Genomic DNA, 15,649 nt, shown 5'->3' with positions numbered 1-15,649 from the left:
ATATTTTTTATCAACAGGTTTAAAAGGCAAGTATTAACATTATTATTATAAGGCATGCATTTTGTTGCAAATAAATATGCAATATAATTTGTTGATTAACTACTATACTTATATAAGAAATCTAAATGTGTTTTTGTTAATCTCTCTGATGCAAACCTGCTAAGAATCCAGTAACTTGTTCCGCTTCTTTTTTTTTTAGCCTTTCCTCTAATATAACAATCCCTTTACGTTCTAATGAAATACTGTTAGTGTCTTCAATTTCCAGTTTGTCAGGTTCTTGTTTCCCCAGTTCAAGCCCTTCCACCAAAATAAAGCTATTGCAGAATTATTTATAACTGCATTTACCATAGTGATCATGTGTACCCTGGATTATCTGCTTTGTTAAACATACCTCATTCCTGCAGTAAAGAAACCCGCTAGATCTGTTCCGAGTTGTTGCTCCCAAAATTATGTATATATTGCACATTAAAGCAAGAAAGGCAAGAAAGTAGGTATTGCTATTGAAACAAAAAACCCTTTCTTAAAAACCTAACTTTTTATTCCAGGTGAAATCAGCAGTGTAGGAGAAAGGTTGAAAAGACAGGCCATATTAGATGAAAAAATAAAGAAATTTCTAGCGGTGAGGAGGAATACATTAATAATATTACTAATATTTCTAACAGTAATGATTATCATTATTGTTCTTATTGCTCAACAGATTGTTGTGATACTAACATGTTGGGGTGTTAAGATATTTTTGTACTGCAGCTGATGTCTATTTGGTATGATTTCTAATATATTGTACATGGTTGTCTGTTGATGTTGACTGTACGTTTCTCTCTATTTGTTGTTGATATGCTCCTTTCTTTAGCTGGTTTCTTGTGCATGTTTCTTGGAGACAGACGTGTGGTGTATATGTGTGTGCGTGTGCTGTTTGTCTTTCAGTAACAATAACCTTTGTTACCCTATAAGACATCATTCTTTCTCTTTTACTCTTTCTGTACTAAACATCTCTCTCTTAAAGTTATGGTGTAAGATTTACCCTCAAGAATATTTCTTCACTTATCAATAGGAATATATTTCATTATCTTGCTCTTGTAACAAATAAAATAAAATGTTACATAATTATGTATGAAAGTTATTGTAATGTTTTAGGTAATATCAAGAAATTTACATTGCTGTTGCTATCTCTAATCTGAAGTCCAACAGGATTACTCAAACTGTACTAATATTGCATAGATGTTGAAAGCTTTTCCGGAATGACTTAGGCAAAAGTCATTTTGATAAATTACTGGAAGCTGCATAATCATCTTAATCTGACATACCAGTGGCTTTAATAGCGAAACTGTAATGTTAAGTTCCAAAATTGATCCTGGATTTCTATAATATTTAGATATTCAGTTCTCTTTTTACGTTAAATGTTATTAAAACATATTCTATTTGCTTTTATTGGGCACAATGAAGCTTTATCAAAAAGAACTTTCTATCTTAAATTATGAGGTCTTTCATTTCTTTTATCTCAAATTTATAGATTTACTTCGGATTGTTTTACTTACCTCTGCATTGAAATATGTTAAGGAAATAGGAGATTATTTATTCTAGTAATTGCATTTCTTCTATCTCCTTGCTGAGGCAAGACGTACGCGTGAGAACATATGAAAGATGGCTCTCCTTACCCCCTTACGAGTACAATTATCCTGTTCATGGAGCATATTGTGACTAACAGATGGGTTACAAATACCTGAGGGATTATATAGCAGTTAATAAAGGGATTGTTCACTCAAAATCATTGTTAACGTTCCAATCAATACATTACCAGGATGGCCCCAGGGGGGAAACCACTCTCGCCGTTGAGTTAGCCTTTGCACACGTCTTGGGTGCCTGCAAACAAAGTGGACTCCCCTTGCCATCACGGTATTCGAAACATGATCGCTGATTTCCTGAAGGAAAGTCTGTACAAAATTCACGAGGGTGTACATGGATTTGTGCTCAGTGGATTTACACCACAACTGAGACTTATGAAATCCAACAATCGTATATGTTCATAACAAAAGTGGTCGCCTACTAAGCCACAATTCCATATTATAAAGAAAAGTGCGTTAACATCTGTATCGACAAAAAATCAGGGATGCTGTTCGCGTTATATTAAGAACGATGGTGAAAAAAATTTCTTTTCGAGAAAATAAGATTACTTTGTTTACTTCCGGACGCGCGATTCAGATTGATGAACTCGCCGTGTTTGCTATGCGAGAGCACAATCCGCTCCCTGTTGCTGTGCGCAAGAGGGAAGTGGGAGACAGAGGTAATGCTCGCTGAGAATACACAAGTTTTTCATTAATTTCCCATAGAATTCAAGAGGACAGATTGCGGCAAATATTCGTTTATAGGAAGGGGAATTAGGGATTGGAATAACTTACCAAGGAAGATATTCAATAAATTTCCACTTTCTTTGCAATCATTTAAGAAAAGGCTGGGAAAACAACAGATAGGGAATCTGCCACTTGGGCTACTGCCCTAAATGCAGATCAGTATTGATTGATTGATTGATTGATTGATTGATTGATTGATTGATTGATTGATTGATTGATTGATTGATTGATTGATTGATTGATTGATTGATTGATTGATTGATTGATTGATTGATTGATTGATTGATTGATTGATTGATTGATTGATTGATTGATTGATTGATTGATTGATTGATTGATTGATTGATTGATTGATTGATTGATTGATTGATTGATTGATTGATTGATTGATTGATTGATTGATTGATTGATTGATTGATTGATTGATTGATTGATTGATTGATTGATTGATTGATTGATTGATTGATTGATTGATTGATTGATTGATTGATTGATTGATTGATTGATTGATTGATTGATTGATTGATTGATTGATTGATTGATTGATTGATTGATTGATTCCCAGGCCCAGTAGGTAGTGTACAGTTTGTTCGGCACAAACTGACTACGAAAAGAAATATAAACTTGTACTAAGAATGCAAGCAGCTTTTCAGGTCGTTCGCGACACATCACACATCCTGAACAGATTCCGAAAGTCAATGCTATACCGTTGTGAACTGTACATCGAAGTAGGAGAGGGGCATTTTGAACATCTAGTGTAATCAAACCATTCGGCGTATTGTTTTCTTCGTTCAGAATTTTATTTCATTTACAGTGTTGTGAGTAAAGGAATACACAATACACAATCGTTGTATCTTCGAGCATAATGCATAATCAGGAAAGTTACTGCGACAAACAGACCAGAGGAGAAACGATCTGGTGCATTCCTTGACTGGCAAGGTGTCTTAATTACAGTGTGTGCAGTTATGACTGTTTAATAAATGAACTGTCGATATTGCCTGTAAGAGACAACGACAAGCATGTGCGAGTAGAACAAGGAATCTTGTGTATACGCGTGGAGCATTATGTCTGTCTCCACCATATACCCCACTTCCCCTCCCTCCCCTTCTCCTCCCTGAGGCACGGGAGCGGCTTGTGCTCTAGCATAGCAAACACGGCGAGTCCATCAATTTAAATCGCACGCTCGACAGTAACAAAGACTTCATTTCCTGGAACAGAAACATTTTCTCCACCAATCCTGTTGCACAATCGCTCTTAATATAACACGACGAGCATCGCTATAGTTCTGATACACCCTGTATATAAATAGTGTGTCTTATGCTTGAACGTAGAGACACAATAACACCAGCCAGAATTTCACAGTTTCACGAGTTGTTCAAGCTGGACAAGCTGGTAACTGTGAAGGGGAACTACCTGTTATGAGGACATGCTGAACGGATTATCTTTCTATTCTTGAACACATTTCTCTGGAATGGTCCGCCTCTGTGGTGTAGTGGTTAGCGTGATTAGCTGCCACCCCCAGAGGCCCGGGTTCGATTCCCGGCTCTGCCACGAAATTTGAAAAGTGGTATGAGGGCTGGAACGGGGTCCACTCAGCCTCGGGAGGTCAACTGAGTAGAGGTGGGTTCGATTCCCACCTCAGCCTTCCTGGAAGTGGTTTTACGTGGTTTCCCACTTCTCCTCCAGGCGAATGCCGGGATGGTACCTAACTTAAGGCCATGGCCGCTTCCTTCCCTTTTCCTTGCCTATCCCTTCCAATCTTCCCATCCCTCCACAAGGCCCCTGTTCAGCATAGGAGGTGAGGCCGCCTGGGCGAGGTACTGGTCATTCTCCCCAGTTGTATCCCCGACCAAGAGTCTGAAGCTCCAGGACACTGCCCTTGAGGCGGTAGAGGTGGGATCCCTCGCTGTGTCCGAGGGAAAAACCAACCCTGGAGGGTAAACAGATGATGATGATGATGATGATGATGATATTTCGAAGAGGAAGCTGAATAGGATTTGCTCTTTGAAAAGAAGAAAGAAAACCTGTTACTGATTTGCAATCTTCCTTCACTTAAGGCTCGCAACCTTAAACTTCAGCACCACAAAATGCCAATACTATCATCATGAAATTATTTTATTTTTCACATAAAATATAATTAAAATGTCAAGAAAGAGGAATTATATCAAGAGACTATCAGTTAAATGACTCCAATTCATAAATGTATTATTTGACCGATTAGACGGGTATTGCCAGAGAGTAACACTAAATAATAAGACCTCCTAAAATAAAAAAAAGAGCATACTAAATTTGCTAGATTATCAGTATTCTGAACATCGACTGAAAGAATATACGAAAGACCAAATTGCCTTTGGAATTCCGTCTTCTTCTTAGCTTCAGATTCAGCATTTTGTGGTCAACATTTTTGTAAAATTGCGCAATTGCATTCAGACATTAGTTTAGTATTACAAGCACATTGGTCCATAGTGATTATATAACATGTGAAAGAACACATTTGAATACTACACTCATACTGCTTATACTCAAGAAAAAAGAGACAAAGGAGAAATGTGTTCTGGAATAGAAATGCAAAACATAACCACATATGAATACTACATTAATGATCTTTCTTTCAAATGTGTTTATGTGCTATTAATCTTATTCAAGTTTTTGTTTACTGACGATGGCTCTAAGAGCCGAAATATGTCCACTTTTGTTTGATAAATAATCCTTTTAGATTATAATATTGTGTATTGATTAGGTGGTTGATCTATTCTATTTTTTCTCAAATTAGTTTAGTAATCCAAATTTTCAGACTCCTCCATTCTACACTCCTTACAGACACACTACGCTTAATTAGTTTTTCTCGCACTCTCCAGCCTTTTCGTGTGGTTTGTGGAGAAAGAATGAAATAGACAACTAAAGAAAGAATGAATGAAAGTTTCAAATATTTCGGTGATAAATCAATCCGTCAATCAGTGTCAGCCTAAATCCGAACTATTATTGAAGATTGAATTATGCAGCTTCACCAGAATATTAGAATGATTTTTGGCTTACATCGAACAGTTATGCCTGAGTTGTCCCATTGTCTTCAAAAACAGAAGTTCACATATTTCATTCCTTTGTTTGATTCTAATTATGTAATATATTTCTTGATTATTTAGTTAATTTACTAACTGTATGAGGATCAAAATTTTGGGTACTTATACCATAAGTTTTTATTCTATTCTGTCTTGCTTCTCTAAGGCTTTACTAACATCTTCCTTTGAATTGGAACAGAAGTAACTTAAACTTACACAAAAATATTTTTTTAAGTAATTGTGAAATGGATCCACTTACGCGGAATTATTTCAAACCTATAATATTTGTGAAATGGATCTATTCAACATTGTGCCGATAAATCTTCACCTACGATTCGTAAATGTTTATCTGAAGAGATTATTTCTTTAATTCCTGTAAATCATATGGCATATCTGTTTCAATATCGAATGAGGATTAATATACATAGTTTCACTGCTGAGTTTTGCCTATGTCTCTTAGTTTTCCCTGTTGTTTTTGAACGCTGTGGGATTCTTTGTGTATTCATGTATGCGTATGTCGATATGGATGGACATATATCCTAATTATGTAACAAAGATAACCAATAACCATGTGTCGTTGTTCGTGTGTTTTTTGTTGTACTCTATGTGTATGTATAAATATATTTTACTAATAGGTTTGTCATATATTTTCCTTTAATGCAAAGGAAAATGACGAAACCTTATTTGTTGAGTTTTACTTCGTTCTGTTAGATATTCTTTTGTTTCTTTATTTAGTTTTGATTACAGACGAATTAGTTGTTGTCTTTCCACGATTAATTTGGAACGAAATTATTAGATTAATTTTTCTATGAGAGAAATACCTTTTTATTCAGCACATTCTTAGAAATTTAACGTAATATGGCGTTGCTTTATTCTTTATACGATATTTTTAAGAAAACCTTGTTTTCGTCCAGTGTCTTGAGGGAATTCTCAGAATGGTACTGCCGTACAAATTTTTTAATTTTAATGAATTCCTTCAACAGATCCAATTATTTTTTTAAGTATTTTCTTTCGATGTTGCCTGATTACGGTAATTTATTTAAGTGAAACCTTGAGTTACTAATACAAAATTTCCTTTTCTTTCAATATTCATTTTGGTAAAGAAAGTTCGTTCTCATAATATGCTCCATGAAAGAGGTAAAGGCATTTTAATAAATATTGTATGATAATACAAGAAAATACGTGTTTCTTCATTTTTATAGGAGATTACAAATACAAATTTTCTCTTCTGCAACATGTTACGTTTTTTATATATATTGTTAATGTACTTATTTTTAATAATACACCAGCTTTTTCACTTCTTATGTGAATTTTCCGAAAACAAAACAATACGTATTTCTTTTTAAAGGAGATTCCCCAGTTTTCATATCTGTAACATCTTCGTTTTTTAAGATATAAATATCTCCATAAAGATAATTCAATCCCTTTTTCAGTCTTTTCTTCCCACCCCCTTAAGTGGATTTACCGATAACAAAAAAATATAATTTATTTTATTTTGAAGGGAGATCAAATACCAATTTTCAGATCTGTAACATCTTTAGTTTTTGAAATATAATTACCATGATAAAAGAAATCAAACCATTTTTCACTTCTTTTCACACTCTTAAGTGGATTTTTCGAAAACAAATAATACGTGTTTCTTTTTTAAAGGAGGTTCCGTATACCGGTACTAATTGTCACCTCTGTAAACTGTTAAGTTTTGCTACATAACGATTTTAAAAATTAACCCCTTTTTCATTTCTTTTCGACCCCCGTCGTGTGGATTTTCCGAAAACAAAAAATATATGTTTCTTTATTTTCATGCCTGTAACAACTGTAGGTTTTGAGATATAATTATCCTCATAAAAAGAATTCAAACCCATTTTCACTTCATTTTACCCCCCTCACGAAGTAGATTTTCCGAAAACAAGAGTTTGTTAAGTTTTTGAGATATGCATATAATCATTTAAGCAACTCACCCCCTTTTCACTCCTCTTAGCGACGGTATTTCCAAAATTCCCTCAGTGAGCACCCATACTGTAATATAAATGTATACCCAAAATTTAATTTCGTTTTGTCCAGTAATTTTGAATCAGTTTTATACACGTCTTCACCTCTTACACTGTCTCTCCAACTGATCTTTAACATTTTCCTCAAGGATCACTGTTCGAAAGCGATTCGTTTTTCTCCTCTGTTCCTATAGCCCAGGCAGGTTTCACACCCATTCAACTGATGCTATTTGGGGGAAAGAGACGTTTTCTTTTCATAAATACAATTTTTGCCTGACTGGGCCTACTTCTTATTTCCTTCTTTTATTATTATTACATAATCCCCGCAACAGCTGCAGATTTCCCAAGGAAAAAGGGTACCTGAACTACAATAATACAAATACCAGGTGTATGCATAAGTTTTTGCCGTTTTTGTGGTAGAGAAAACTCGTAATTTTCAAGGGGAATTCACTTTTTGTTTACCCAAAATATTGGCCATCGGCTTCTACACACTTCGCCCATCTTTCAGGTAAGTTATGAATACCATGCCAGAAAAACTGATTGTCTTTTGAGGCAAACCATTCGTCGAGCCATTTTCCAACTTCCTCGAAATTGCTGAAGTTCTGCTCTGTGAGCACGTGCCCCATTGATGCGAAGAGGTGATAGTCAGATGGCGCCAGGTCGGGGCAGTACGGCGGGTGCGGAAGGATGTCCCATCCAAGCGAATTAAAGGTGTCTTTCACTGAGACGGCGCATTGTCGTGTAACAAAATTACTTCGCCATGTCTTCTGGTCCATTCCGGTCGTCTTTCTATCAATGCGTGATTTAAATGAATCATTTGTTGGAGATAGCGCTGTGCATTAACGGTTTGGCCAGGCTTCAAGAGTCTTCGCACTTTTGTGAACTCCCAGAGCGCACGCACTGTCTTTTACATTGAAATCACCACTTTTAACTTGTCGAAACCATGTCTCACATGTTCTAATCAATGGAGCGTGTTCACCATATGTTTCTTTCCCTTTTGAGTAAATAAGAAAAGCAATGCGTGCCGCAAATGGTTCTTTTTGGCACAAACGTTGACATGATCACTGAACGACACAACACAGACGCTAGACTCAACTTGTGTGTGTTGGTAGGTTAATTACAGACGAACTAATTGACATATGTGTCAAATTCATACGCTGCGTACTGTTCGCTGACGACATCTCTTAGTGAAACCGGAAAAGACTTATGTATACACCTGGTATGTGAAACTTGCATCTACCCCATGAAATGATTACACTGCCCTTGTAGGTTCACTTTTTAAATATCAGTAATTATCTATCTGAAAGTTGAAACTTAAAACTTTATTGATAAGAATAGACAAATTTCAGATACAATCCAAACTTGTCCTACAACTTAACTTCTTTCATTTACGAGATATATTTGTGTGTCTTCCATTATTAGTGATTTAAGCCCACTATGGGGTGCTTATAACTAGTTCTTTTCCTATGCCCGCTTTCGTTCCAAATACCTCCTGAGTCCTGCTATTAGTTTTTCCTTCTTTTCCTATGAAAAATGTTTGCGAGATTTAACAACCTTTAGTAGAGGACACCGCGAGTTTACCATTCAAAAAAAATTAGCGCGGTCTGAGATATCACTATTAGAAATTCCAGAAAAAGCTAAGACTTTTTACTTCATTGAGCCACATGCTTTTCTCTTTCATTTCCGAAAAAATAAACAACTTTTCGTTGAGTCAAACCTTCATTTAATATTAAACTCATGAAACTGCAAATTAGAAATGTTAGTAGCACTGTGATATTTTCTAGTTAATACACGCAAGATAAGTAGATTTGGCAGGTATTAAAAATTGGCATTTAAATAATTAGAAATTTTGTTCTATCTCTTATCGTGGATTATAAAAATTAAGTACTGTTCTAGGAAAGAAATCAAGGCTCAATGTATAGAACTGCGGGGTACAGTATTTGGAAGCACAATATGTTATATAATTTACTTGTGTTTTATGTCGTTGTTTTCCTTATTTAATGATGAAAATGACAAAAGAAGACGAATTCAAAATGTGTAACAGGTTTTATTAATGAGCTAATATATTACTAAAATACTATTTTAATGGAGCATTTTTCCATAAATTTAAGAGGAATTAAAAATATTTGGAATGACTTATTTTTCACTTCCTCAAAAATGTTGTGCGAAACTTCGATAAAATTATGTATAATACTGTACAAATAAATTCCAAGTACAAAATTTCGTGTATAAGTCATAAGAATCATTTTCATTAATTGTATGAAAGACAACAGTTACTAATTCGTCTAAAATCGAGTTTGCAACACCCAGCCACAAAAAACCTTGTTGTTTGACATTTTTGAGTGTTACCGAAATTTTTGTGTTGTTACATTATTTTTTTCTTCTTCTAATATATTACATAGGGAAAGTAGAAAACAATCAGACCCGACACCATCACCACCATCACCACCATCGACATAACAACCATCTCCATTTTAATCACCACAACAACCATCACAATAATCAATACCACCGTAGTTCAACGTCAAATGGTACGAGTCGACACACAAATCATAAACAGCCTCCTGTAGTAGATTCAGTGGGTGTTAGTAGTAGACCTAGTGGTCGTGTAGTTGGCAGCGCCGTCATCACAAAAGAAGTGGAGAAGTTTCCTAGAGATTTAAATGAGTATAGAGACCGGTATGTTGCGTTTCGTGATCGTATAGTGCGCGAGTGTCCCGAACTGTGGGAGGAATCGGATAGTCGCCGTTTTACAGAGAGAAGAAAGAAGACTGTGAGGTTTGATAGAACTGATCAAGACTGGATGCGAGCTGCTGCAGCCGTCAGATGGGGTTCAGACAGGCAAGGATCTCAGGACTCACAAACCAAGGACTCTGGGATTGACACGAGTAGCACCTTCACTTCCAGCGAGGATTCAAACAGAGGAGAGGGACCAAAGGTACGAATTCATAGTCAAGAGATTTTTAAGAACATTTTTCTTTTCGTATTGTTTCTCAGTGCATTGTCAAAATGAACGCTAATATGTTCCGTACACCATTTCGTTATATGTATTTTACCAAAGTAAGTTGGCAACGCAATTAATTTCAAGCTAATATTTAGCCGCATTGTGCTTCAAATGAATTTCCCGCTTATAACGTCGTGTTCATTATATTTGGTACATACTGAAGGGATATTAAATACAGAACAAAAATAGCGAACCAGACACTTGTAGGGTCCAAACCCACAACCTTCCGATTGAATTGGCCCATAGCGGGCGACAAGTGTGCGTTCTACAGTCGTGCCATACCTGTAACTCAGATCCCTTCTAACAGAACAAATATCATGGCCGGTGACAAGGGGGGCAAAGGGGGCAAATGCCTAGGGGCATGGACCCAAAATAATAAATTAGACATAAACATTTAAATGCCAATAAGAAAACAAACATACGAAGAAAATTGCACAAATTTGGCATTAAAATGACACCAGGGCGATTCCACAAATGCACCCAAATCATTTGTGTAAGTTAGGAGCATTTTTGAAGGAAATTCGGTTCAATAGTAGTGTTGATAATAAAGAATGTGGAAAGAAAAACATTTATTAATTTTTGGCGCGAACTTGGTGCAGGAATTGTCAGATTAATGTTCTTCATTTTTGCACCAAATTAGACCATGAGTACACCACGTATGCACCGATAAAAATTTTACACCAATTTTTCGTGCAAACTCCGCCGCCAAGAGATGATGATCAGGTAAGTCTTGGTAATAAAATAACCTTCAAGTTCGCAGTTCTGGTCTAAATTAAATGAAGGGAGGTGGGGTGCGGTGTACCGGGATTTGGAAACCTGGACGCCTCAGTCGCCGAGACGCCCGAGAATCCTGCCACTGGGCCTGACAAATATCACCTTCTGCTTCTACTGACACCAACATATGTAAAAAGAACTTCCTATCCTCTCATTTTCATCATAAGCAACACCATTTTCTGTGGGGAATATTAACGTGTTAATAAGTACATTTTAATTTTTAAAACCATTAAAATATAACAAAGTGTTCAGAAGCTACCGAATTTTATCGTGGTGGATACATTTCTTAAATGTCATCTCTTGTTGTTTACGGATATGTATGCAATAGAGTATAAGATACGGAAAATTTTTCTAATAATTATTTGTGAGGAGAACTACATATAGCTAAGAATAATTTATAAGTATTAATACAATTAGATATGATCACCATATTTATCGCTTGTAAAATCATTGGAAAATGAATAAAAGGTATCACTTCCACAAAGGAAAAAGCGAGGAGATAAATTTCTACTATACAATATCTGTAACACAGTATCAATACCACAATCCAACACCTCTCTGGCTGTTCGTAACTAGGCCCCTTGACACTTAATCAAAGAAAGATGCAGAAGCGGCTCTAAAAAGCCCCCCGCTATAATTGCAAATGCCCCGGCTCGTTTCCTGATAAAGAACAGTACAAGGCTGTTTAATATTACAATGAACAGCAACTATAATAATAATAATAATAATAATAATAATAACAATAATAATAATAATAATAATAATAATAATAATAATAATAATAATACCGACCTCGATAGCTGCAGTCGCTTAAGTGCGGCCAGTATCCAGTATTCGGAAGATAGTAGGTTCGAATCCCACTGTCGGCAGCCCTGAAAATGGTTTTCCGTGGTTTCCCATTTTCACACCAGGCAAATGCTGGGGCTGTACCTTAATTAAGGCCACGGCTGCTTCCTTCCCACTCATAGCCCTTTCCTGTCCCATCGTCGCCGTAAGACCTATCTGTGTCGGTGCGACGTAAAACAACTAGCAATAATAATAATAATAATAATAATAATAATAATAATAATAATAATAATAAGTTACCCAAATTAGTTTCCAAATCCTAAGGAATTCAAATAATACAGTATATGGTACGAACACACACACAAGACATGCATATTCCAATAATAGTAACCAAAACATGCTGACCGTCACAATGTTAAGAAATAATCTCGTTCCTAGGACCAAACAATTTAAAACTCAACCGTCCGTCCATCGTAGGCCTACTTAGCTACACTGACTGCCCAAAGGCAGGCTCCAAACTGCAGTATTTAGAGTTTACGTAGATAAGGAGGATGTCTTTCTTGTCGCATCTTCGCTGACTATTGGGTTCTCAGAACTGGCGAATTACTTCAAAAGCCTTGTTGATTGTTGTGAGTGGCAGCAAGGGATGGTTGTCACTGGAACAGGTTGGGAAACCCACATTCTTTCAGAAATAACTACCGTACTCATTTTAACGAAAAAAGCTCTGCACTACGACGACCTAAGTTTGGAAGAACCCTCTGCAATACAAGTAATACTGTGTTGTATGCTGTAGCTTCAATGTGTAAAATCACTCTTCAGCTATTGAATTAAGAGTCATGGGCCCTTCACAAGCCATGGACCCCCGCCCCGATGGGTATGCGGGGTCCTTATCGCCACCATTGGAAAGATCATTTTTCACTCATTTTACAAATACTCGTATTTCGCAAGCTATAAATGTGGTGATAATTGTTTATAAAACCAAATTTGATTCGTCTATGACAGCTATAAATGTTCTTTAGCTGTGTGTGGTTCTTTTGGCGAAGCTTGCTACGTCGTACATCTCAACAACAAATAAAAAATGAAATTAAAAATACATATTTTCAATGTGAAAAATCTATAACTTCTCAGAAAGTGATATTTTAATTTCTTTAAAGAGTATCTATGAACAAGTAGTTTCTTAAGGAGGAAGGCATACTTTCCAGTGTCGAATCAGGTAAATGTAACTTAAGAGCTTTTCGTCTGTCAAACACACAAGTTCAAAATAATATAGGACACTATAACAAATCAAATCAAGTCCGGAAGCAGTGTTTGAAGGCAACTGACTACACTTTAGCAACTTGGGTGAGTACAGAAGCATTTCTATAACACGGTGAGGGTTGAATACTAATACAATCACTATTTCTTAATATTTGTTAATATTATCACCAAATCTCAATCATTGACAAGTTTACACAATGTAAACAATCTTGTACATATATACGCGTGATTTAAAGTGATTTGATAAAATCTGAGGATGTTCTTGTAGAACGAAACATGTCATTCTTTATCATTTAGACGTTCACGGTCCGTGTAAGTATTCATGATGTAATATTTTTTTGGGATTACGCCGAGTAATAAACTATATAGACACACTCGAAAGGTACCTTGCCTTTCTTCATCAGGAGGAAACAGAAAAGGGAAAATACGACGCATGATTCACTGATGTAGCTTGTATCGCGGTTGAAATTATCGGACGTCTGTTGAGAAAAAAAACATGTAGGAGGAGGTGGTGGTGGTGATTATTGTTTTAAGAGGAAATAAAATTAGGCAACCATTCTCTACATAACACTAATTAGAGAGAAAAAATGGAAGGGATGCGATACTTCGAAAAATGAAGGTATCGGCCAGAGAAAGACAAGAACCACGAATGGCGTGAAATTAAAGACTCCTTGTGCCTCAATACCTAGTACCGTTGAGGTCGGAAAAGAAAAAGAGTTGACCAAGGGAGGTCGGATAGGATAGATGAAAGTGAGGAGCCTGGCACAAGTAAGTGGAAGCAATGTCAGGACTCAGCTAAGGGCCCCGTAGTTGCCAACCCGTGCTCGCAAGTTGAGATCCCCGGGGGTCCCTTTAAGTCGCCTCTTATGACAGGCAGGGGATACCATGGGTGTTATTCTACCACCCCCACCCACAGTGGGTTACGTAAGAGGAACTGCTTACCTTACGTACGTAACACGACGGATCGTATGCTAAAATCTAACATAGGTACAATATACGAACTGTATTTGGAAGTTCAATTAAGATTAGGCAGCTCCTGCGACCAGCTAAGGACAGTTTGCCTAAATTGCAACAACCGGGTACCTGTAATGTTCCCTGTACTTGTGGCGAGGTTTATATAGGACAGACTTCGAGAACGGTATGTACTCGCATTAAGGAACATAATAGGTGTAGCAGACTCAACCAACCTGATAATCAGCTGTTGCTGATCATGTTTTAACACCTTGTCATGATGTTATATTCCAAGTGGTAGATGTTCGTACCCGTATAAAACAATATCGCCCCAATTATCAGGTGGGCGGTTGAAATACGTAAACACCCAGATAATTTCAACAGCGATACAGGCTACAACCTCAGTGAATCATGGCCACCTATTATCAGAAAGTAATGCTTTACTGTTGTCATTCCTTGTTGCTAGCATGGGTGTAAAATGGCGTCCCTATTACATCTTAGGGCACCATTTTAAGTTCTTTGTTCCTTTCTCTTAGCAACCATTGATGCGTCGTGTTTTCCGTTTTCTGATTTCTCCTGATAAAGAAAGGCGAGGTACCTTTCGAAACACGCGCTGAATGTGTTTATATACTTTACTAGCAAATGTACCCGTGCTTCGCTACGGTATTCTACATTGTATACGGATATCGACGTAAATACTGTGCGTGCAGCAAATGAGATTGTTTTAAAATTGCATGTATCTTAGCCTTATCCGAGAAATAGCATGGGGAGGTCCACATACGTTGTTTCCAATGTAAAGTGAGGGTTGCGGTGTTGTGATGATAACGGCAGCTCACTTGCCTACTGCCATTCACAATCGAGTTGGCAAGTTTACATTATAATTGTAGGCCCCAATGCCTACTGCGCGGTCACAATCAATTTGGGGAGTTTTAGTTACAATGGCAGACCCATTTCCTACTTTCAGACAGGTTACAGTTGAGGAGTTTTTATAATAATACCAGGCAGCTTCCCTACCACCAATCAAAATTGAGTTGTGCAGTTATCATTATAATGACAGTCCCTTTTTACTGCTGCTAGCCAGCTTACTGCCAGTCACACAGAATTAGTGAGTTTCCATGAAAATAGCAGGTCACTATGCCTAATGCTAGTCAAATTTTAGATTGGAACATTTGTTTATAATGGCGGGCACCCTGGCCTAGAGCCAAACACAATAGAGTTGGGGACTTTCGAACAAAACAGCATGATCCCTTGCCTTCTGCAAGACAAATCGAAAAGTGAATTATTCATTAAAATGGTAGGCCCTCCTTACTAATGCCAGTTACACAGGAGTTGGAGAAGGACCCCATTCCTACTGCCAGCAGTTTAAGTCGGTGTAGGAGTACTGATTACAATAGCAGACACATCCTTTCTCGATCGCTACAAATCGACATCAATGAATATATACAGATGGACATACGAAAGTATATGAATGTTTACAATATT

The 15,649-nt window shown here is 36.8% G+C and overlaps 1 protein-coding gene across 1 annotated transcript in view; it reads left to right on the top strand.

Moving 5' to 3' along the window:
• Rim (Rab3 interacting molecule) overlaps nucleotides 1-15,649 on the top strand; it is a 738,199-nt gene that overhangs the window by 159,588 nt on the left and 562,962 nt on the right. The window contains exon 4 of the mRNA XM_068230365.1: nucleotides 9,798-10,333. Coding sequence (XP_068086466.1) covers nucleotides 9,798-10,333 — 536 coding nt within the window. The remainder of the gene's footprint in view (nucleotides 1-9,797; nucleotides 10,334-15,649) is intronic.

This window comes from Anabrus simplex, chromosome 14 (genome assembly GCF_040414725.1).
Source record: "Anabrus simplex isolate iqAnaSimp1 chromosome 14, ASM4041472v1, whole genome shotgun sequence".
NCBI lineage: Eukaryota > Metazoa > Arthropoda > Insecta > Orthoptera > Tettigoniidae > Anabrus > Anabrus simplex.
This window is presented reverse-complemented; position numbering and strand designations above follow the sequence as displayed.